The following is a 24418-nucleotide window of genomic DNA, read 5'->3' as shown; positions in this document are numbered from 1 at the left end:
TAAGTTGTTGTTGTTTCAGTGGTACATGGCGACCATGGTGGTTAAGTTGTTGTTGTTTCAGGGGTACATGGCGACCATGGTGGTTAAGTTGTTGTTGTTTCAGTGGTACATGGCGACCATGGTGGTTAAGTTGTTGTTGTTTCAGTGGTACATGGCGACCATGGTGTTTAAGTTGTTGTTGTTTCAGTGGTACATGGCGACCATGGTGGTTAAGTTGTTGTTGTTTCAGTGGTACATGGTGACCATGGTGGTTAAGTTGTTGTTGTTTCAGTGGTACATGGTGACTAAGTTGTTGTTGTTTCAGTGGTACATGGTGACCATGGTGGTTAAGTTGTTGTTGTTTCAGTGGTACATGGTGACCATGGTGGTTAAGGTGTTGTTGTTTCAGTGGTACATGGCGACCATGGTGGTTAAGTTGTTGTTGTTTCAGGGGTACATGGCGACCATGGTGGTTAAGTTGTTGTTGTTTCAGTGGTACATGGCGACCATGGTGGTTAAGTTGTTGTTGTTTCAGTGGTACATGGCGACCATGGTGTTTAAGTTGTTGTTGTTTCAGTGGTACATGGCGACCATGGTGGTTAAGTTGTTGTTGTTTCAGTGGTACATGGTGACCATGGTGGTTAAGTTGTTGTTGTTTCAGTGGTACATGGCGACCATGGTGGTTAAGTTGTTGTTGTTTCAGTGGTACATGGCGACCATGGTGGTTAAGTTGTTGTTGTTTCAGTGGTACATGGCGACCATGGTGGTTAAGTTGTTGTTGTTTCAGGGGTACATGGCGACCATGGTGGTTAAGTTGTTGTTGTTTCAGTGGTACATGGCGACCATGGTGGTTAAGTTGTTGTTGTTTCAGTGGTACATGGCGACCATGGTGGTTAAGTTGTTGTTGTTTCAGTGGTACATGGCGACCATGGTGGTTAAGTTGTTGTTGTTTCAGGGGTACATGGCAACCATGGTGGTTAAGTTGTTGTTGTTTCAGTGGTACATGGCGACCATGGTGGTTAAGTTGTTGTTGTTTCAGTGGTACATGGCGACCATGGTGTTTAAGTTGTTGTTGTTTCAGTGGTACATGGCGACCATGGTGGTTAAGTTGTTGTTGTTTCAGTGGTACATGGTGACCATGGTGGTTAAGTTGTTGTTGTTTCAGTGGTACATGGTGACTAAGTTGTTGTTGTTTCAGTGGTACATGGTGACCATGGTGGTTAAGTTGTTGTTGTTTCAGTGGTACATGGTGACCATGGTGGTTAAGGTGTTGTTGTTTCAGTGGTACATGGTGACCATGGTGGTTAAGTTGTTGTTGTTTCAGTGGTTCATGGTGACCATGGTGGTTAAGTTGTTGTTGTTTCAGTGGTACATGGTGACCATGGTGGTTAAGTTGTTGTTGTTTCAGTGGTACATGGCGACCATGGTGGTTAAGTTGTTGTTGTTTCAGTGGTACATGGCGACCATGGTGGTTAAGTTGTTGTTGTTGTTTCAGTGGTACATGGCGACCATGGTGGTTAAGTTGTTGTTGTTTCAGTGGTACATGGTGACCATGGTGGTTAAGTTGTTGATTCAGTGGTTCATGGTGGTTAAGTTGTTGTTGTTTCAGTGGTACATTTTGACCATGGTTATTGTTGTTGTCTTTCAGTGGTACATGGCGACCATGGTGGTTAAGTTGTTGTTGTTTCAGTGGTACATTTTGACCATGGTTGTTGTTGTTGTCTTTCAGTGGTACATGGCGACCATGGTGGTTAAGTTGTTGTTGTTTCAGTGGTACATGGCAACCATGGTGGTTAAGTTGTTGTTGTTTCAGTGGTACATGGTGACCATGGTGTTTAAGTTGTTGTGTGTCTTTCAGTGGTACATGGTGACCATGGTGGTTAAGTTGTTGTTTCAGTGGTACATAATGACCATGGTGGTTAAGTTGTTGCGTGTCTTTCAGTGAGTGGTACATTGTGACCATGGTGGTTAAGTTGTTGTTTGTCTTTCACTGAGTGGTACATGGTGACCATGGTGGTTAAGTTGTTGGTTTGTCTTTCAGTGAGTGGTACATGGTGGCCATGGTGGTTAAGTTGTTGTGTGTCTTTCAGTGGTACATGGTGACCATGGTGGGTAAATTGTTGTTTCAGTGGTACATGGTGACCATGGTGGTTAAGTTGTTGTTGTTTCAGTAGTACATGGTGACCATGGTGGTTAAGTTGTTGTTGTTTCAGTAGTACATGGTGACCATGGTGGTTAAGTTGTTGTTTCAGTGGTACATAATGACCATGGTGGTTAAGTTGTTGTTGTTTCAGTGGTACATGGTGACCATGGTGGTTAAGTTGTTGTTGTTTCAGTGGTACATGGCGACCATGGTGGTTAAGTTGTTGTTGTTTCAGTAGTACATGGTGACCATGGTGGTTAAGTTGTTGTTGTTTCAGTAGTACATGGTGACCATGGTGGTTAAGTTGTTGTTGTTTCAGTGGTACATGGTGACCATGGTGGTTAAGTTGTTGTTTCAGTGGTACATAATGACCATGGTGGTTAAGTTGTTGTTGTTTCAGTGGTACATGGTGACCATGGTGGTTAAGTTGTTGTTGTTTCAGTGGTACATGGCGACCATGGTGGTTAAGTTGTTCTGTGTTGTTGTTTCAGTGGTACATGGTGACCATTGTTCACGTCTACAACCGCTGGAAGAACAGTGAGATCAGCTGCTACGTCAATGGAGAGCTCGCCTCCTACGGAGAAATCACCTGGTTCGTCAACACCAGCGACGTAAGTAGCAATCGATCCATACTATACTGATCATCGTTGTTATAATGTTATTCCTGTAGTAACCACAAACCTCTACTATCACACATCCATTTTTACCCATGTATTCTGTGTAATGGAATACAGCTGAACCTAGAAGTTGTGCTAGTGGTTGTTATGCATGTGTATAACTAAAAGTATATTTTGATGCCAGTTTTCAATCAAAACATTTCTCTGAAGTCATCAATCAATCAACAAGAAAGCCTTGCAGCTGTCCATCCAGAAAACTTCAATTTGAACCATTGTGCTTTGCATAAAAAAGTTTCCACACAAAGACGTATGGTATATGTTATGATTGATATACCACAGAGAACCATTGTTACTGCAGTACAGGTTGTTAGAAGAGGACAGCACCTCCCCACAGGCCCCACTCTTTCTGATTGATTGATATAATCACTGTCTCAGCTGACAGAGGGCTCAGGGGTGAAACCCACTCTCTCTCTCTCTCTCTCTCTCTCTGCCTCTCTCTCTCTGCCTGCCTCTCTCTCTCTCTCTGCCTGCCTCTCTCTCTCTCTCTCTGCCTGCCTCTCTCTCTCTCTCTGCCTGCCTCTCTCTCTCTCTCTGCCTGCCTCTCTCTCTCTCTCTGCCTGCCTCTCTCTCTGCCGCTCTCTCTGCCTCTCGGTCTCCTCACATGGATGGAACTGGGTCTGTAACAGGGAAGAATTATTTTTCTCTCGCTCTTGTGCGGAAGACAAGATTCTCATGCCAGTTTTAGCCAAATGAAGATGCTTTTCTAATGCAATCCTCTTGGCGTGACAGTGTCACAGAGGGCCTTGATACCCTACAGTAGATATGGCTGATTGAGATACCTCTCCCTCCTTGATAACAATGCTAAGCTCATCCCCTGCCTATTTACACATGCTCTAGGAAACATACAGGAGAGAACAGATTAATAGAAATGTATGTTCTCTGTATGCCGATGGTGTGTTGATTCACACTCATTCATGCTGTTTGAGTTGTCATAGTTCTCTTTATTAACACTTGTTCAATTCTCCTTCCTTGTTTCCTTCCTTCCTCCCTTCAGACTTTCGACAAGTGTTTCCTGGGTTCGTCAGAGACGGCGGACGCCGACCGTGTGTTCTGTGGTCAGATGGGGGCGGTGTATCTGTTTGGCGAGGCCCTCAGTGCAGCCCAGATCCTGGCCATCTACCAGCTGGGGCCTGGTTACAAGGTAGGTAGAGGCAAAGCCCAGTCATCATGCAGTATTCAGTAGTCCCACTATTCCAAAACACCCTGACATTTGGATACCCCAATAGATCAAACAAGGAAGGTCTGCACTCATCAATTTGATGTGAAACATTAATGATTGTGGATCTTCCTCCTTTCTCCTATCATGAATTATTTCAAGATACACTACAGACTATCACTAGTAGTGTGTAAGGTTTAAACCGAACAGAAAAATATAAATGAAAGTCACACTCAAGTCTCCTGCCTGTCACTCACGACCTCTCTGCCGTCTCTCTCAGGGCACGTTCAAGTACAAGGCTGAGAGTGACCTCCTGTTTGCTGAGCACCACAAGACCCTACTGTACGACGGCAAGCTGTCCTCCGGCATCTCCTTCTCCTACAACCCCCGCGCCACTGACGCTCAGCTGTGCCTGGAGTCCTCCCCCAAGGACAACGCCTCCATCTTCGTCCACTCGCCACACGCACTCATGCTGCAGGTACGGACGCACGCACAGAAATGTGTTTTTGGCAGTGCTACTGCACCAGAATGTAAACCATCTAAGCTAGACATCGAGTCAATGTTGAAAGAAGTTATCAATCCACCCTGACTAATGGCACTTCTGCAGGTTATCCTTATCCCCTACTCAGGTGCCTCAGCTGCTTGTTCCCGAAACACACACACACACACACACACACACAGACACACACACACACGTTTTGTTCTTCTATCTTCACGGGGGACCTACAATTAATTTCCATTCAAAATCCTATTGGCCCTAACCTGTAACCCAAGCACACCCACACCTTCGCACACACACACACACACACATACACACACACCTTCAGACAGATAATGAAGCACCTCCATCCGGCTCTATCTGCCTCTAATTAAAGGAAAAGTTCACCCATTTTGAATGTTATATTGTTTTCGTGCATCTCTGAGTGATGTTCTATCGATTTCCCTGTGTCATTTCATGATTTCATTGCCATTATTGCCATTAAAGCAGGCAGAAATCTGTCTCATATGAAGTAGCACCGTGATAGTCTCTCTCACTACACTGGAAGTTAATAGGAATACGACTTTTAGATCGCCAAAATGTCTATCATACATGTCAGATTTCAATACTGGCCGAAGGCATAATTCGGGAGGATACCTTCTCTCCAATGTGAATGCTGATCATATTTCTGTGATATTCCTACCTCTAGAAATGTGTAATTTTATTGGAGGGCCTAGCACATTTTCCCCATTTGCCTGCCTCTTTAGTCCAGAGTGCATTGCATGGTGCCGTTGTCATAGAGATTAGAGAAAGGAGATAGGAATCCAACGAGTCTGCTGGTTGGGAACGTATCCAACTCCTTGTCCCAGAATCGCCCAGAATGCACCGCGCGGCCCATTGATGTAGCATGGGCAACTTTTCCCATCTCCTCAAAAGTATATCTGCTGGTGCGAATTTCAGACTCCACTCGGTGAGGCACATATACATAGACTTTAAATCACTGGCCACTTTAATAATGGAACACTAGTCACTGTTTACATACTTTGCATTCCCTATCTGTTATGTATGTACTGTATTCTATCCTATTCTACTGTATCCTAGTCTATGCCGCTCTGACATTGCTCATCCAAATATTTATATATTCTTAATTCCATTCCTTTACTGTAGATTTGTGTGTATTGTTTTTGAAATGGTTAGATATTACTTGTTAGATATTACTGCACTGTTGGAGCTGGAAACACAAGCATTTCTCTACACCCACAATAACATCTGCTAAACACGTGTATGTGACAAAAATAATTTGATTTGACATCGATCTGCAGGTTGAACATAGTGAGGTTGTAGTCTCCTACATTGATAGTGCAGTTTGTTTAGGGGATTTTACAGCAGACTAGCTACTTCACATGCTGATTTTGTGTTTGGTATTATTGTGTGCAGCTACGTTTGCTAGCAAGCTATCCAGCCAGCCCATAGAGAGCATTGCATTGTGGATTTTGTCGTAAACTTGAGCTACAACAGACTTCCACAACGATTTTCCATGTTGCTACCAAACGTATTATGACGCTAAAATGAAACATTTGTTCACAAAAAATATTGTTCTCACATAGTCGTGTTATTTAACACTGTAAACGAAAGGAATGAGTGTTTTCGGGTGGATTGTTCCTTTAAGATAGAGGTGAGAATGAACCACTCTGCACCTGGCTGGCTAGCAGGCTGGGAACAGAACACTACCCTGTTCTATTACAGAATTAGATCTGCCTACCAGTCATTTCCATATTGAACCAAGGTGGTGTTTTCTTTAAGGACTTTATTATATTACACAATACTTTATTTGACCTTGTAGTTACTGAGGATGATGAGTTCATTTATTTATGAGGTCAAGTAAATTGGGACATTCTGATGGCTACTTGTTACCATGTAAATTCCAGGTAGCAACAACTAGATGACGAGTACTGTAATGAAAGTGCTTCACAAATGTATTTCTCTCCAACTCTCATTCAAATCCATATTTTTGACTTTCTTTATCGCAGAAGGTCGTCTGCAGGCCTGATTAAAGGCACATTAGGAAGACCTTGGCAGCCACACACACACACACACACACACACACACACACACACACACAGCTGTCCTTTTTATTTAATTACTTAGAATTCTCCAATTGTCTCTCTCACTGTAATTGAGTTTTGTCTCTGAGCCTCACAGCGCGTTTAGTCAACGCGTGAGCTCCTTTCTCTTTCTGAGGCAGCTCGGCCTGTATGTTTGTGCACGCACGCACGCGCACACACACACACACACCCAAACCCCATCGTCTATTGTTAGCACATTGTTAGTATTCCATTCATGGACGTGTGTCTGTAGATTAGTGTCCTGTACGTATGTGTTCACAATGACTATTGGCTTGTTTAGTTGGTAGACGGAACCGTAAACACACGAGGAAAAGGGCCTTGCTCATAATAGCACATTTAGCTGCTGTGGGATCTGACCGTAAGAAACCACGAAAATATTCTATCCACAGAACTCATTTAGCAAAACCCCCATCAGGGTAAACAGACTAGACACCTGAGCCATGTTGCCTTGGAGACTAACTCAACGTCGCGGTAACGCACCCGCCACTCAGCCCGTCACCGTTAGCGACAGGTGTAATAGTGCTGTAAAGGAGACAGATGTTCAGAGGAGTTATACTGTGTTTTCAACACCACACCAGGTGTACAAGGGAGAAATGTGACACCGCCTCCAATCCGCATTGTTTTCCACCTGAGACGAAAGCAGAAGCAGCCTGACAAGACCCAGCCTTTGTCTCCAGTCCATAGGGTTCTGATAGGGTTCTGATTCTACCGTATTTCTACCCCTGATCCTTGTGTATGTATTCCTCCCTTCTTCAGGATGTGAAGGCTGTGGTGACCCACTCGGTCCAGAGTGCCATCCACTCCATCGGGGGAGTGCAGGTCCTCTTCCCCCTGTTTGCACAGCTGGATCACCTCCAGCACACCAGCGATGAACTGGACACCTCTGTCTGGTAGTGGACTACTGTCTCTTTCTATTCTTCGATTGATTGACTTTATTAAGTTCTTTTAAAATACTGTACACATCTGTGCGTAGCCATGTGGGAGAAAGTGCATTGTGTTGATGGGGCGGTGTTTGAACTCGCCCTGAGGTCTGGAGTATTTTGCTTTTCACTAAGTAGAAGTTGTTTTGTTCATTCAATGGATTCAACCATGCATGATGGCAGCGCAAATGGCAACCATAAGGTTGTCTTGTCCTACTCACTAAACCTGGATACCAGCTGTAAATATTAGTGACCTAGTCCTTCAGTGTTGTTGTCTTGTCCTACTCACTAAACCTGGATACCAGCTGTGAATATTAGTGCCCTAGTCCTTCAGTGATGTTGTCTTGTCCTACTCACTAAACCTGGATACCAGTTGTGAATATTAGTGCCCTAGTCTTTCAGTGTTGTTGTCTTGTCCTACTCACTAAACCTGGATACCAGCTGTGAATATTAGTGCCCTAGTCTTTCAGTGATGTTGTCTTGTCCTACTCACTAAACCTGGATACCAGTTGTGAATATTAGTGACCTAGTCCTTGAGTGGTGTTGTCTTGTCCTACTCACTAAACCTGGATACCAGTTGTGAATATTAGTGCCCTAGTCTTTCAGTAATGTTGTCTTGTCCTACTCACTAAACCTGGATACCAGCTGTGAATATTAGTGCCCTAGTCTTTCAGTAATGTTGTCTTGTCCTACTCACTAAACCTGGATACCAGCTGTGAATATTAGTGACCTAGTCCATTAGTAATGTTGTCTTGTCCTACTCACTAAACCTGGATACCAGCTGTGAATATTAGTGCCCTAGTCTTTCAGTAATGTTGTCTTGTCCTACTCACTAAACCTGGATACCAGCTGTGAATATTAGTGACCTAGTCCTTCAGTAATGTTGTCTTGTCCTACTCACTAAACCTGGATACCAGCTGTGAATATTAGTGCCCTAGTCCTTCAGTGTTGTTGTCTTGTCCTACTCACTAAACCTGGATACCAGCTGTGAATATTAGTGCCCTAGTCTTTCAGTGATGTTGTCTTGTCCTACTCACTAAACCTGGATACCAGCTGTAAATATTAGTGACCTAGTCCTTCAGTGTTGTTGTCTTGTCCTACTCACTAAACCTGGATACCATTTGTGAATATTAGTGCCCTAGTCCTTCAGTGATGTTGTCTTGTCCTACTCACTAAACCTGGATACCAGTTGTGAATATTAGTGCCCTAGTCTTTCAGTGTTGTTGTCTTGTCCTACTCACTAAACCTGGATACCAGCTGTGAATATTAGTGCCCTAGTCTTTCAGTGATGTTGTCTTGTCCTACTCACTAAACCTGGATACCAGTTGTGAATATTAGTGACCTAGTCCTTGAGTGGTGTTGTCTTGTCCTACTCACTAAACCTGGATACCAGTTGTGAATATTAGTGCCCTAGTCTTTCAGTAATGTTGTCTTGTCCTACTCACTAAACCTGGATACCAGCTGTGAATATTAGTGCCCTAGTCTTTCAGTAATGTTGTCTTGTCCTACTCACTAAACCTGGATACCAGCTGTGAATATTAGTGACCTAGTCCATTAGTAATGTTGTCTTGTCCTACTCACTAAACCTGGATACCAGCTGTGAATATTAGTGCCCTAGTCTTTCAGTGTTGTTGTCTTGTCCTACTCACTAAACCTGGATACCAGCTGTGAATATTAGTGACCTAGTCCTTGAGTGGTGTTGTCTTGTCCTACTCACTAAACCTGGATACCAGCTGTGAATATTAGTGACCTAGTCCTTGAGTAATGTTCTCAATCATGGCTCTGTGGCTTTTGTCTGCCCTCAAGGGGAAGGTGTTGCATAGATTGTGTTCTCACAGCAGAATGGTAGAATGGGGACACCCTCATTATATTAGCCATTACTATAGGATATACCCTGTAAGGGGCAAGTCTTACTCAGCAGCTAACCACTCTCTCGCTCCCCCCCCCACCCCCAGTTGCACTTTGCTGTCCTTTGTGATGGAGCTGCTGAAGAACTCTGTGGCTATGCAAGAGCAGGTCCTGGCTTGCAAGGGTTTCCTGGTCATCGGTTATACCCTGGAGAAGGTGAGAGACGTGATACACACACCACCACCCCCCTCGCCAGAGACACATTCACACTCTGCAGTCTTCCTCTCGTCTGTCCTAATTGCTGTTCTGTGCTGAAATTGAAAGGTGGATAATATGATTTCCCAGCACTCTGTCCATTACATCAGAGAGGAGCAGATAGTGAGCTGTCTGTCCTTCAGCCTCAGTGCTGTGCCCTCCAATTCCATACTGCATTTGTCTGTTCTGAGACCAGTGCTAAACGCCCCTACATCTGGTAGCTTGTTGATTGTGTCCGAGTGTGTTTGGTCAGGTATACAGGTTACTCTAAATGTCTATTTACATCTAAGGCCCTAATTGCTTAGCTGCATTTAGAGGTTACAGTGGGCTTGTTAGACACAGAGTTAACCTGATTCACCTTTCTCTCTGTGGGTGTCCTCTGCTCCTTCCCTCTCCTCCCTCCTCTGTAGTCTTCCAAGGTGCATGTGACTCGGTCCGTCCTGGACATCGTGCTGGCCTTCGCCCGTTACCTCAGCAACCTGCAGAACGGCGTCCTGCTGCTCAAGCAGCTGTGTGACCACATCCTGTTCAACCCTGCCATCTGGATCCATGCCCCTGCCAAGGTAAGAGAGGAGAGGTACTGGCACAGGAACACACACATGTGCAGGCAGGTAGACGCATGCACGGTGACACACACATGCACGGTGACACACAGTCAAGGACACAGTTGTGCAAGCAGGTAGGCACATGAAGGCACACACACATGCATAGACACATGTGACGTGTAAACAGGCACACACACCCATCCACCTCTGTCCATCCCATCATCATCCTTTCATACTCTAGTCCTTGTGTCTCTCCTCCAGTACATGAGAGCGACAGCCCACCATTCAGTCGGTTAGGCTATTGAATTTTATTTCTGCCTCACCTCATGCTCAGTTTTTCACCTCAAATCAAATCAAATGTTGTTTGTCACATGCGCTGAATGTAGACCTTACAGTGAAATGCTTACTTACAAGCCCTTAACAAACAATGCAGTTTTAAGAAAAATAAGTGTTCAGTAAAAAATAGATAAGTAAAAATATATATATATATTTAATAATAATATATGAAGTAACAAATAATTAAAGAGCTGTAGTAAAATAACAATAGCGAGGCTACATACAGGGGGTACCGGTACAGAGTCAATGTGCGGGGGCATCGGTTAGTCGACTGTATGTGTTCTTACGTACGTGTTTGTGTGTGTGTGTGTGTGTGCATTCACCCCCCAGGTGCAGTTGGTGTTGTACACCTACCTGTCCACTGAGTTCATCAGCACGGTGACCATCTACAACGCCATCCGCAGGGTGGGCACGGTACTGCAGGTCATGCACACGCTCAAGTACTACTACTGGGTCGTCAACCCCCAGGACCGCAGCGGAGTCACGCCCAAGGGCCTCGGTAAGAGAACACACACACACACACACACCGCACTCTTTCATATTTCCACTATCACACACTTTTCTACACACACTGATACAGACGGGTACCTCTCCTCCCCTAGACCAGTGTTGCTGTAGTGTTGACATGGAAGATGAGCAGCACGCTGCTTTTGCTGTGTGGACCTGGGTCCATCATCCAGTCCTTTGTGTCCCCTGCAGAATGTGCTTTCCTGTCCTTCTTGTACCTCTATGTTGTCTGCTAAACCTAGAATAAACATTTTGTATTGTCTACCTACAGCTGTGCGCTCTGCATCGCGTCCTAAATAAAATCCTTTTGACAACAGACCTTCTCTAATGACTTTATCTCTGCGTGTGTGTGCGTGTGTGTCTATGTGTGTAGATGGTCCGAGACCCAATCAGAAGGAGATCCACTCTCTCAGAGCCTTTCTGCTGCTGTTTGTGAAACAACTCATAATGAAGGTTAGTTTATAAAGTGTATATAATGAGAATCTCGTTTGATATTCAAAATAATATATATATTTCGCCTTTTTGCACCTAATGTTAATCTCCAATAACTATGATCGGTGAAAAGTTAGATTTATATTCTGTACTCTCTATTTTCAGGATTACGGAGTGAAGGAAGATGAGCTTCAGAGTATTCTCAACTACCTGCTCACCATGCATGAGGTGACAACTAAAAAATTATGCAAAATATAATGTCCTATACGGTGCACTACTTTTTATACCATAGATACTTTATTGTTAAAACGAGTATGCAGCTGCACCATGCAGTGTCAATTCCTGTTCGTCCTTACTCGATGCTCCTTTACAGTTTTGAGGTATAAAACTGCCCACTAGGTGGCACTCTAAGCCAACAGCTCCGGCCTCCCAGACCCTCTCTCCTCACTGCTATAGATAGACAGACCAATCACACTGTGCCGGGGAACCGACCAGGCTCTTTTTAACCGTTGCCAAGTTTCACCAAGCCCTCGCTCACAGAAGCCTCTGTGTTTACACTGCAGTGATGCATAGAGAAATGATGGTGCTGTAAAACAGGCAGGAATGATCCCTGCAGGAACGAGGGGATTAACCGCTCTCCTTCAGGAGCTCTGCAGTCTTCTGTGGATTGTTCATTCATCAGATAATTCCCTTGTTTCCGTGTATTATTCATTCCGTCAACATTCGTTATCAACGACTAATGATCTGTTTCCGTAGCTAATCAAGATGGAAACTGGTTTGATCTTTGATGTTGTGTGTCACCAATTAATCAATAATTAGTGCGAAAATAAACAGTTAATTATTGCACTTGCATGGTCAATTCCTGTGTTTGTGGGTACTCTGCATCCATGTGGGTGTCTGTACAGTAGGGTGTGTTTTGGTGTCTGCTTCATGATGATACATGGCGTAACAGCACACCCACTAGCCACACTATTCATCTCTCGTTGGGTTGCATGACTCCACAGTGAAAGGCGATGCTAATTGCGAGCCCATTAGCGCGCGCGCACACACACTATTTATCATATTGCTAATAATGCTAACAACAGGGCCTCCTCCCTGGTCTGATTCATTCAATTCAGTACAACTGTATTTATTTTCCCAGGACGACAATCTAATGGATGTGCTTCAGCTGCTGGTGGCTCTGATGTCGGAGCATCACGGCTCCATGGTGCAGGCCTTTGATCAGCGCAACGGAGTACGGTGAGCTTCAGGAATAGAATGACCCGCCGCCCATCACAGAGCTCCAATGGGAGTGCCCGTTCCAGTCGTTTGACTTCTATGACGGTGCTGTAACTATAACGTCATCTCCCGTGGCAACGGGTGGCGCACACTCCACCACAGGCCCTGCGGCCTCAGAGAACAAGATCGCTGTGATGTTAGCCTATTTTGTGTGTGCCGTCGAAATGGTACCGTGTTACATTTGTAGTGCCGGAGACGGTACCCTATTTCCTGTATAATAGTGCACTACTTTTAACCAGAGGCTATAAAGGGACTAAGCTGCCATCAGATGTGCCCTTGTGGTTCTGTTTGTGTTTCATGAAGCCAAAATGAAGCCAGATGACACCGAGGCCAATACAGATGGTTTACTGGCTTCATTTGATCCTTTATCTGCAGGACTATTGACATTCAGCGACGACGGCGCACAAGATTTATGTAGCTTATTTAGTCACCCTGTTGGCATTCTCTGTCACAGGGGGTTAAATGTAGTGTGTCAACCATGCATGTCTGGGCTGGTGTCTGATATAGGCCCACTTTAAAGGCTTCTGGAAATCTTTGTCTGACGTGCGTTTTGGGTGCCTTGTCATTTTACTAGCCACTCATAAAGGCTCCAACCACCTCTATTTTACGACCGAAGTCGATGTCCTGTACAGCTGTATAGTAGGTTCACAAAGCAGATATAATCTGTCATGATGTGATTCTGTAAATGTTTGGTTCTGATACACTATTTTAGGTTTTATAATTTGAGAAACTGTTAAATGTGATAAAAAATTAGACATTTGTTATTTGTGTGTTTGTCTTTGTTTCTGTACAGGGCCATTTACAAGCTGCTGGCTTCCAACAGTGAAGGAATCAGAGTTCAGGCACTCAAAGTCTTGGGCTACTTCCTCAAACACTTGCCCGCTAAGTAAGAACAACTAATATGTTGCTGTCACTTACCTTGTACTCTTGTCTGTAGGATATTATTAAGAATTGTCCGCACGTTTGGTCACATAAAATCACTCAATTCTGCCGTGGACATTAAAAGCACATTTGATCCAGATTAAAGAAGGACTCAGTTAGGCTCAGTCATTTATGTAATTATTCCTATTCTATAGTCATTTACCTTCAGGCAGCCAAAAGGGTTTTCAATTCAAAATGGCCTCTCCTCAGTTATATATTTCTAAGAGCCAATCCCATCATGGAGATGAGTATCTACAGAGAAAAGGGTCTCATTCAGGTGGAGGTCGATATCTAATCCTCGTTCAGCCTGTGTACTGTAGTAAAATGAATAGCTGGTATTAAAGCCCCTTCTATTTCTCTCTGGAAAGTAAATTGCCTCTAGTTGTGTAGAAGTGTTTTAGATAACAAATTAGCCACTCGTAAGCCTCCTTTGGTTCAGCGACCAATTAAGATGTCAGAGTCAAAAGAAAACAACCCAGGATGAAATACAGTGCAGGTCTCATTGAGGCTCTATTTCCAATTCTACTGATTCCTTTTTGATCTCCCAAACTTTTGATCAGTGGTAGTACATATTCCCCAGCCCCCAGCGTCATCCTCATCCCCATCATCATCTTCAGCTCTAGCCTCATCCTCAGTGCCCCCCCCCCCCCCCCCCCACCAAAAAAAGAAAAAAATTTCACTCTTTTTGTTGTTGTTACAGGAACACAGTCCAACTTTCTCTTGAAAGTTGGAATAGTAGAATGCACAAGCTTGTCAGAAATGTCCAGATCAACTAGCCCATGTCAGCTAACATTTTTTATCTAGGTTTTTTAGCCCATAGATGTTGTTGTAATGTCTGAGTCACAGAAATATTACATAAAAACACATTGGACATGCTTTAAACCTGCCACATTTGCTCTGCACCCCATGAAAAAAAAGTCATATTGCAGGAAATACTCTTTAAATTTGCAACATTTTCTCTCCGCCAACAAGAGGTGCCCGAACAGTTTGTCATAAACAGTACTTGTGCCCTTAGAAATCGACGTGGGCATGCGTGCGTGTGTAGAGGACGTTCCCTAATGCTGGAAGGGGGGCCTGAGAGAGAAAGTCTGAGACAGTCTGACTAATACTAGCTTCATCATCCCAGAATATGTACAGATGAGTGATACTCAGAGATGAAAGCTCTGAGGGATACTTGTCTTTGAAAGGTCCTGACAGGCCTCTGCAGGGTTGCTTTTTTTCCATGTCTTTCAGCTGTGTTCAAATGTGTTCTGTTGCACTGGTAAACTTACCCAAGCGGCGGTTCACTAACATTCATAGTCCGTGACTCACCCTATGGCTTCGGGAATTTTCCTTGTCTGTCCTCAACCAGTCCTTGACCGACAACCCAAAATGGAATATGTACTGCCCAACATTTTGGAAACATTGCTTGCTATACCATACAATGGTGCCAAGTAATGCTTTTGTGAATTTATAGTTAACTGTCTAGGTAAAATGTTTGCATGTAATTAAGTGCAACACGATACACTGTGGATACAGTGATCAATGCGCTGGTACCAAATGTCAATGGATACTCACTGACCGTTTGACCCTTGACCTTTGTTCCAGGAGGAAGTCAGAGGTCATGCTGGGTCACGGGCTCTTCTCCCTGCTCAACGAGCGATTGATGCTGCACTCCAACCAGTTCAGCATGACAACCTACAACGTGCTCTTCGAGGTCAGTTAGTCCCTCCCTCGTCTCTTCCTTGCCGTGTATGTGTAGGAGAGTCTATAAGAAAATGCAGTAGTTGACATACGAAGCTATTTTCTCTGCCTCCCCCATAAATCCTAATACTAACTGCCCTCCATTTTGTATTTGCATTGGCTGATGATTTCCATCACTGTATTAGTTCAATTATACATGCACTGATTACACATGAATTCATTCTGAGAAGACATTATTTAGATTAGAAGTGTTTTCTGAGTTATTTAACACTTTTATAGTTTGTTTGATTAAGTTGTATAGAACGTGTAGTTAAACTAGTTTTCCTGTGGCCTGCGTCAGCTCTAGCTATTCTCCTTCTGTCTGGACCTGAATAGCATATCCCTGCTGAAAACATTTCAGTCTGTTTTGAATCAGAATGTTCTATTATTACCCATTGGTAATAACTTAACTCAAATGATGGTCATTTGTGTTAATGTATCTATGTTATAATGGCATACCAAGACTTTTGATGGACATTAATGCACACTATATTAAACTCCACAGGAATCATTGAATCTGACCTTGTAAATATATGGGATTGTCAGGAGACACTGGGGGAATTTCATGTATTCCTCCTCTGCTGTTACTGTGAGATATTGTTGTCTTCGATTCGTCCCTGATTCTTGTTACGTATTTCTTTTGTAAAGACTTGGTGAACATATGTGGATTTCTGTATGGCCCAATGTACCTCTTCCCTGGTGCTGTTAGTATGAGCTATAGATGCAGAAAAGTGTTTATGTAAATCTCATTTCTCCCTTTTCTGTGCAGATCCTGGTTGAATTGACTACGTGTGACTGTGGAATTGCAATGTGGAACTCATGTACTTCTTGGTGCTGTTACTATGAGCTATAGATTCACATAAAAGTGTTTATGGCTCTCCTCTATTTCTCCCTTTTCTCCCCTCGTCTCTTCTTTCTCTCTCTCCTTCTCCGTAGATCCTGACCGAGCAGATCTGCACTCAAGTGATCCATAAACAGCATCCGGACCCCGACTCCAATGTGAAGATTGTCAACCCGCGTGAGTCACCCCTCGGCATCCCACCACTAAATAAATCACCTTTACCTACCGCTGCATGCTTGACCAGACCTAGAGAGCCTCCTCTCCCTTACGGCCGCTGCCAGTGTTATATACTGGCCAACAAATGTGGAGCATAAATTGAGGCTAAAAAACTATACTACTCAAACGGTATGTGATCATATACGATTAGGCTAATAGTGGCCGTGTTGGGCTATAAGATTCAGCTGGTACTTTTTAAGTCCATCGTTTTTTTGAAAAAATAATCAAGACGAGTAGCTATTGAGAGAAAAAAAAGCTACGTAATGAAATGATATTGTGATAGTACATTTTTTTAAAATAATGTTTCACAGCAAATTAAAGTTGTGAAATATCCGTTTTATTCAGTTGATGTTCACACAACAGCTGAAGTGGAACTGAATGAAATGAGTGCATCGTTAAAGACCTCATGAAATCAACACCGGGCCCTGCGGCATTATATCATGTTAATAAGAAGCCTTTTCCTACTTTAGAAACTCAACTGTCATTTTTCAAAAGTAGGTATTTGATCCCGTCCGGGAAATGACGCAACAAGCTTACATGGCAACTTAATATTTCATTAAGTTGATATACTATTGCATTATGTGGTGTTTTTAATAAGAGTTTAGAGGAACAGGAATTCATAGTTCAAAATGTATCGCACAGACAAATGTACTGTTTTTCTGGGCAATTAGAAACATTTAAAATGGTTTGAATAATGGTCCTGTCTTCTGCAAAGGGTTTCTCATTTGATGTTTATCTTTTTAATATTCTGATAATGTACACATACAGTCATTTAAAGTAATACTCCCAGAGATGTTTCCCTTTACTACCAGTGGCATATTTTCATATACATGCCTCATTAAGAGGGACAACGTCCATGCTTAGTTTCTGTTTGATGCAACGTAACAAGCTCATAGCAACCTCATTGCTTTGATCAATGTACTTGTCTCATCCTGTCCTCGTCTAGTATTTTCAGACCATTACTTACCTCTTAATTTCACATGCCAGCTCTCAAAACCTTTTCATATGTGGGAGAATCAACTTCCCCAGCTGTGGCGGAGAGGGGGAAAAGAACTGAGTCAGGCTGAAATCACAACCGAGGTTTACTTGAACCCTGCTCTAATCGTACAGTTTAGCCTCATTTGTGTGTGTGTGTGTGAGTGTGTTACACATCTCATAGTCACACATTGATTAGCAAAGGCCCTTTATTGTGGTAAAGGCATCCAGTCGTGTGCAGTGTAAAATAGAGACTATGTGCTTTTTGCATGTGAACTGAACACACTTTATGGGAGTTCTGAACCATGGGAGCACCATGGAGTCTGTTTCTCCTTTACTGTAGCTGCCTGCGTTCTCTTCTTGATGTTATCTGCTCTGAAGCCTCAAAATGGGCCTGATTGCAGTCTTTAGTAACGTCAGAGCGAATCAAACAAACTAAGGAAGTACCGTTTCCCTTAAATTAACTCCATGGAAAGAACCCAAAACCAAATGGGGGGAAAAAAGACCCCATACTCACATCTCTCCATCCCCCAGTAACATGCAGAGGTCATTTTCTGGCAGTGAGAGTTCAGTGAATCATAATTTGATTGACTAAGGCGTATAGAAACAACAAACGTCTGGGCTGCGAGGGGTCCTTGTTGGTTACCATCGGTTACCACCAAGGTCCAAGACGACAAAGTGAGATCATAACCCCCCCCCCCCCCCTTCCTGACTCGAGCTAAATGGACACTGACATAGTCTATATAATTCATCTAAACAGCCAGTCTCTTTAGGTTAACTAAAGAAAGGGTTCCAGGAAGCCTGCATAGGACTCTGGCAGGCGTGGTACACAAACAAACACACACACACACACACACACACACATCTCTGAGTTGAAACAATATCAAACTCTGTTTGATCGTTTCCACCACATAGATGTTGAGGTGTCTGCCGACAGTGAAATCAAGATGGCTTGTGACACAATGATTCACACATGTTGAGATGAATTGTCTGATTGTGTTGTTGAATTGTGGTCTGACTCTTACTCCCTCTGCAATTGATTTGTTTTCTTGGAAAGTGTGTTCATTTGAAAAATCCCTTATTTTTTTGCTATTTAGGATACACAATTTGAATCACTCATAGGGAGTAAAATGGTATTATTCAGTATCAATATTAAGATATTTTTAAATGTTTTAAAATCAGTATTGTAGCATGTCACAATTTTCATACTACTTTCAAAGCAATCAGAATTTATTTAAATTGATTCATTTATTTAAATGAATTCTCAGATTCTGTCTCTTGCTTAATCATTTCTTATTTGGGGAATCAGTATTAACAACTTCTTATTTTAATGAAGAAATGATACTATGACAGACAACAGTCTGTTCTCTGCATTCCTCTGCTGACCGTCTGTTCTGTACGACCCGAGTCAGTAACCCTGCAGGGAAAGTAGTGGGTCTGTGTGTACTAAACCGTGTCAGACACCGTAACGGGGCATTAACAGAACGTGTTTTCCTGTGTTTTGACAGAGGTCCTGAAGGTGATCGCTGCCCTGCTGAAGAACTCTCCCCTCTCCCCAGAGAGCATGGAGGTGCGCAGGGTCTTCCTGTCAGACATGATCAAACTGTTCAATAACAGCAAAGATAACAGGAGGTAAGGAACGTCTCAGCCCTGAAGTGTACTACCAAGTACACCACATTCTAGTACACTACATAGCACACTACGACAGGGTCTTCCTGTCAGACATGATCAAACTGTTCAATAACAGCAAAGAGAACAGGAGGTAAGGAACGTCTCAGCCCTGAAGTGTACTACCAAGTACACCACATTCTAGTACACTACATAGCACACTACGACAGGGTCTTCCTGTCAGACATGATCATCATCTGTTCAATAACAGGAGTTAAGGAACGACTCAGCCCCGGAGTGGACTACTCTGCAATAGACTACCACTAAACAAGACCTGGGTTCAAATAGAATTTGAAATCATTCAAATACTTTCAGGGTTTGCTTGAGCCCCTGGAGTGCCAGGTGGGCGGAGCTTTGCAGTTTTGCGACTATTCCATTGGTTCAGTTGCGCCAGGCAACCTCTATCAAGCGCAATCAATCCACTCTAGGGAGTATTTGAAAGGAAACAAATACTATTTGAACCCAGGTCGGCACCAATATCACTTCAGTACAGCCCTCTGGTTGAGTTCAGGACGTTTTCCTGGCATATATCCCCTGTCCGATTACATCTCCCAGTTCTTCATGCTGGCGCCGTGCTGGGGCTTTACTGCAGTGAGGCCAACAAGCTTTGTCCTTCATATGCTCAGAGTACAGGATGTTTTGAAGATGTGTGATATTGTGTATCTTTACACTACATGAGTGTGCTGTGTATGTAGGATTGTTTTCAAATGTTTGTGTGTATGCACGCACATACAGTACTGAGTCTTCGGAGCGCTCATATCTGTGTGTGTTTGTGTGTGTCTATCAGGAGCCTGCTGCAGTGCTCGGTGTGGCAGGATTGGATGCTCTCTCTGTGCTTCATCAACCCCAAGAGCAGCGAGGAGCAGAAGGTCACTGAGATGGTGTACGCCATCTTCCGCATCCTGCTCTACCACGCCATCAAGTACGAGTGGGGCGGCTGGCGCGTGTGGGTGGACACCCTGTCCATCACCCACTCCAAGGTCAGAGAGCTCATTAACCCCGTCAGACGGTCAACCAAACTCTGTCTCACGGAGAGCACCAGGGCTTCTGGATAGGTTTCTATACGTCTCTGTGGATTGTCGACTCTTTCTCTTGCTCTTCCAATCTATTTGTTCTCTCTTCTCTTTTTAACTACGTCATTTTCTCTTTTTCATTATTTTGTGAACACACACACATTCTCCCCCGCTCTCATTCACGCTCCTCTTACTTTCTCTCTCTTTCTTTAGCACACTGAAATTAGACTCCACTCACCTCGCTGCCCTTTCTCCTACCTCAGCTTCTCCAGGGCGCTCAGCCGTCAAGATCTATCTCAACTCTCTATCCAACCAGTCAGGGGCTTCCATGTTTTAAGTTTGATCCTGACATAATAACAGTCTCAGAGGAAATGTCCAAAGATCCCTCCTAGCCTCAATGACCCACTCATAGATTAATAGTGACTGACTTACAGAGAAGTGCCTCTCTCTCGGTGCCCGTCAGATCCAGCCTGGTGGATATCTTGTGCTGATTATGATGTGAAAACGGCAGTGTGCTGGCTTAATGGAATCCGTTCTTTTTCCTCTTCCATCCCTTCTAGTCATTTATTTATGTATTGAGTTCCCACTCTTTAGTTAAACATAAACGGCCGGCTCTTCTTATTTCAGAAACTCAATTTTTAAAAAAAGGCTGTTTTTAAAAATGAATTGTTGATATTGGATTACGGAGCCAGGTTCCAAGGCAGTGAAGTAATTTGGTCGGCGTCGGATTGCGGTGTGGGTGGTTTATAAAGCTTGGCAGATTGAAGGTTGGTTGAGGGATACTAGGCTATTTTTGTGTTGAGGTGGACGTCTATGGAGTTCTGAGGATGTAGTGATGGATAACGGCCACTAGGGGGCACAGTTACACCATTTGGCACTGTCTCTCTCCTTCTCAGGACTGAAGTTGGTTGGCTTGGTTGCACAGTATTTGCGAGACCAAAAGCTCTTGACCTCAACATTTACATACCCCACCTCAACCCTGTCCGTGTGTACCCAGCCTAAAGGTTGTATGCGAAAAAATAACTTTGTATCCACTATCATATGTGACTGAAGGATTTCTCATATCATTGGTAAGGACAGTGCTGAGTTAATATGTAGTTGTGTAGACGTGGGGAAAAAAACCCAAAGAAAGCTACAAAATGACATCACCGCCAATTCTGGCTAGACTGTTCCAAATGGTTCTGCTGCCGTTTCTGCATTTTTGCCTTGGGACTTTAAGTGTCTTATCGTGACAGGCATTTTTCAGTCATTTCCTTTTTGTGATGTCATTTTGTACTAAAGCTGTTCATAGACAAATGATAGGGACTATTTCACTTCAGAGTTTTACACAAGCTTAAACATCAAATCACGATGATTGCTTTCTACACTGTAGACTGTAGCAGTAAATACACAGCATTTATTCACGAGACCTTTAAGAAATGTCATTTTTCCATGAAAGCACACCATGAATGATTCTTCACATATTTATTGATATATTGTATATGAAAGAATAGTTTTGCAGAAACATTACCCTTTTAAATGAGCTGGGAGCGGATGCGAAGACACATGTTAAAAGTCATAGGCTTGTCCAATTGACATCAGTCCTGTGCAGTACAAAATAAACCCAAAGTGAGTGTTTATTTGTAAATAACACCTTGTGTGTTTAGGGTTGTGTGTCGCCCCGAGCTTATTGCTGTAGCACGTTGCACATGGCCACAATCACACACTGCTCTGTAGTTTCACTTTACGACACTGCCATACCAGCCGCTGTGCAGAAATGTGTGCGACTGAGTAGAGGAATTGATCATTCTCTTCAGTACTGGACAGATGGTAATTGCCCTTTCCCATAATTGCACAAGATTAATGCTCTCGCTGCTTAGCTCTGTTTACAGTGCCCCAGCACTAATCTAAAAACAGCACCACACACACACACACACACACACACACACACACAGAGGGTCCCATGCAGTCTTTGAATTGAGGAGGTGCGGCGGGCGCTAGCCATCCAGATACAGCATTTGCTATAAAAAAAATCCTGGAGAAACTCAATTGCAATTTTATTGTCCGGTTTGATAGATTTCCTGCCACCTCTGTAGCACCAGAGCTGTTTGTCACTGTTGCTCTCTCCTCCCACGGCTGCAGGGTGTGTGTGTGTGTGTGTGTGTGTGTGTGTCTACCACTCTCTCCCTCTACCCACACACATTGTCTCCTCCTTCGCTCTGAGGTTTCTAGAAAGCCTATTCTGAACACATTGAATATTCATCCTGAGCTGCACCTCAACAATCAGAGAAACAAGGCCTCATCAATTTAACCAGCCCACCGGGAGCATCCTGATAAATACAGACACGCATTCAGAAGTATCTACATACTGTATACACACACCTTCTGCTATGCATCTAAGCCTCTATCCATTTCATGTTTTATTTGCAGTTTGGAACACATTGTGTATATTACGCAATTGAAAAGAAGTGCCTCTGTTTCTTATGTGAATTTTAATTTATACGTTTCCCACAAAAATAACGTTGTGTTTTTAAGTCATATGATTTCTTATTACATGAACACTGACTCCTCTATCACTGATTTATTACTTACAGTGGGGCAATAAAGTATTTAGTCAGCCACCAATTGTGCAAGTTCTCCCACTTAAAAAGATGAGAGAGGCCTGTAATTTTCATCATAGGTACACCAACTATGACAGACAAAATGAGGGAAAAAATCCAGAAAATCACATTGTAGGATTTATCATGAATTTATTTGCAAATTATGGTGGAAAATAAGTATTTGGTCAATAACAAAAGTTTATCTCAATGTTATAGTTTATCTCTTTGTTATATACCCTTTGTTGGCAATGACAGAGGTCATTGTTGGCAATTACAGGCCTCTCATCTTTTTAAGTGGGAGAACTTGCACAATTGGTGGCTGACTAAATACTTTTTTGCCCCACTGTACATTATTACAGTGAAATCACCTCTGCCTAATGTATTCTTCCTGCTCTTTTCAAATCTATAATTCTGGTTAAATAAGGTGATACTAGACATTTCACTTCTAGCCTCTTTTGAATCCTAATGACCAAACCTGTACACGACAGTGGTGGAGAAGACCGGGTTCAAATCAAATCAAATCAAATCAAATCAAATTTTATTTGTCACATACACATGGTTAGCAGATGTTAATGCGAGTGTAGCGAAATGCTTGTGCTTCTAGTTCCGACAATGCAGTAATAACAAGTAAATGCAGTAATAACAAGTAATACTTTGGTTTGGGTTTTCATCCTCCATCAGTATTTACAGCACTACTGTATTTACAGTAGTGGGTTAAATGAACTGTACTACAGTATACTTAACATGGGGGCGATAGAGGGAGATTTACAGAAATCTCTTCCATATTTCCTTGCCTGCCCAGACTGAGCTAAAGCAGCACTAGTCTAGATGACACCAGTTCAGGTGGCTTCCAGATGTCCCTGTAGTCTGCTGCAGACTCCTGAATGGTCACCTGGGATAATATGAAATGATGTGATTGGACCACTGGGACCTGCTGGGTGACTTTAGTTGCAACTGGACATGTATGACCGTCTGGCAGATCCTGTGTGTGTGTGTGCAGTCAAAGGTCACGCCTGTGTGTAACTGTTGGTTGTGTGGGGTGAGTGCACATGTGTAAGAAAAGTATGATGAATGCACACCTTTCTGTATGAATGAACAAATATGCCAGTGTGTGTGTGCGCGCCCATGTGTGTACACAAATGTGTGTGTCCTTTATCTGAGCCAGAGCAGCAGCAGGTTTTGTGCCGCAGTGTGAGCAGACCAGGCAGATGTTTCTGCAGGTCGTGCTGACACACACACACACACACACACACACACACACACACGATGCCTTTCTCCCAGCTCTGCACACAAATGAGTTGGATTTGAGGAAGATTTCTAAATCAGTCATCAGTGTGTGAAGGACTCCGTATCCTTCTAGCGTCAACAGTCAGCTTCTCTGTAGCATCCACCTTGTGGAAATGATGACATCAGACATTAACAGACGAAGAGACATTAGTGCAGGAGTGCTTGTGAAGCAGAAGAAGCCAGATGAGGCTTTCAGATATCTCGTCCTGTTTGAATCATGTCTATTTGTAGCCTTTTATTAGATCAATAGCCGCTTGTACACATTACAAACTGTGTGTTTACTCTAATGTGGACGCTAGTTCTCTACTAGCAGCAGTTCACAAGACACAAGGGAGTATGGATCCACAGTACAAAGCCTTCCAGTATTGAGACTCAACATGTTGAGATGTAGCCTCTAGACTCTCTCTATTGTTCAGCCTTAATGCAGAGATGGACACATCGACAACTCCACAAAGGAGAGGGAAGTACAGGACATGGAGAACATTGACCAGGGCTACACACACACACACACACACA

General features: G+C 43.3%; 1 protein-coding gene across 6 annotated transcripts in view; it reads left to right on the top strand.

Moving 5' to 3' along the window:
- LOC110497375 (lipopolysaccharide-responsive and beige-like anchor protein) overlaps positions 1-24418 on the top strand; it is a 328302-nt gene that overhangs the window by 54272 nt on the left and 249612 nt on the right. For 5 of the 6 annotated variants that reach the window (XM_036954299.1, XM_036954302.1, XM_036954301.1 and 2 more), the window contains exons 8-22: positions 2614-2733; positions 3794-3940; positions 4236-4433; positions 7316-7449; positions 9435-9543; positions 9993-10145; positions 10794-10962; positions 11344-11423; positions 11568-11630; positions 12544-12641; positions 13474-13566; positions 15189-15297; positions 16260-16341; positions 18864-18987; positions 19811-20003. In XM_036954299.1, the coding sequence (XP_036810194.1) occupies positions 2614-2733; positions 3794-3940; positions 4236-4433; positions 7316-7449; positions 9435-9543; positions 9993-10145; positions 10794-10962; positions 11344-11423; positions 11568-11630; positions 12544-12641; positions 13474-13566; positions 15189-15297; positions 16260-16341; positions 18864-18987; positions 19811-20003 (1872 nt within the window). Of the gene's footprint in view, positions 1-2613; positions 2734-3793; positions 3941-4235; positions 4434-7315; positions 7450-9434; positions 9544-9992; positions 10146-10793; positions 10963-11343; positions 11424-11567; positions 11631-12543; positions 12642-13473; positions 13567-15188; positions 15298-16259; positions 16342-18863; positions 18988-19066; positions 19118-19810; positions 20004-24418 lie in introns of those variants that run through there. The other variant, XM_036954303.1, reaches the window with a different exon arrangement.

Source organism: Oncorhynchus mykiss, chromosome 19 (genome assembly GCF_013265735.2).
Source record: "Oncorhynchus mykiss isolate Arlee chromosome 19, USDA_OmykA_1.1, whole genome shotgun sequence".
Lineage (NCBI taxonomy): Eukaryota > Metazoa > Chordata > Actinopteri > Salmoniformes > Salmonidae > Oncorhynchus > Oncorhynchus mykiss.
This window is presented reverse-complemented; position numbering and strand designations above follow the sequence as displayed.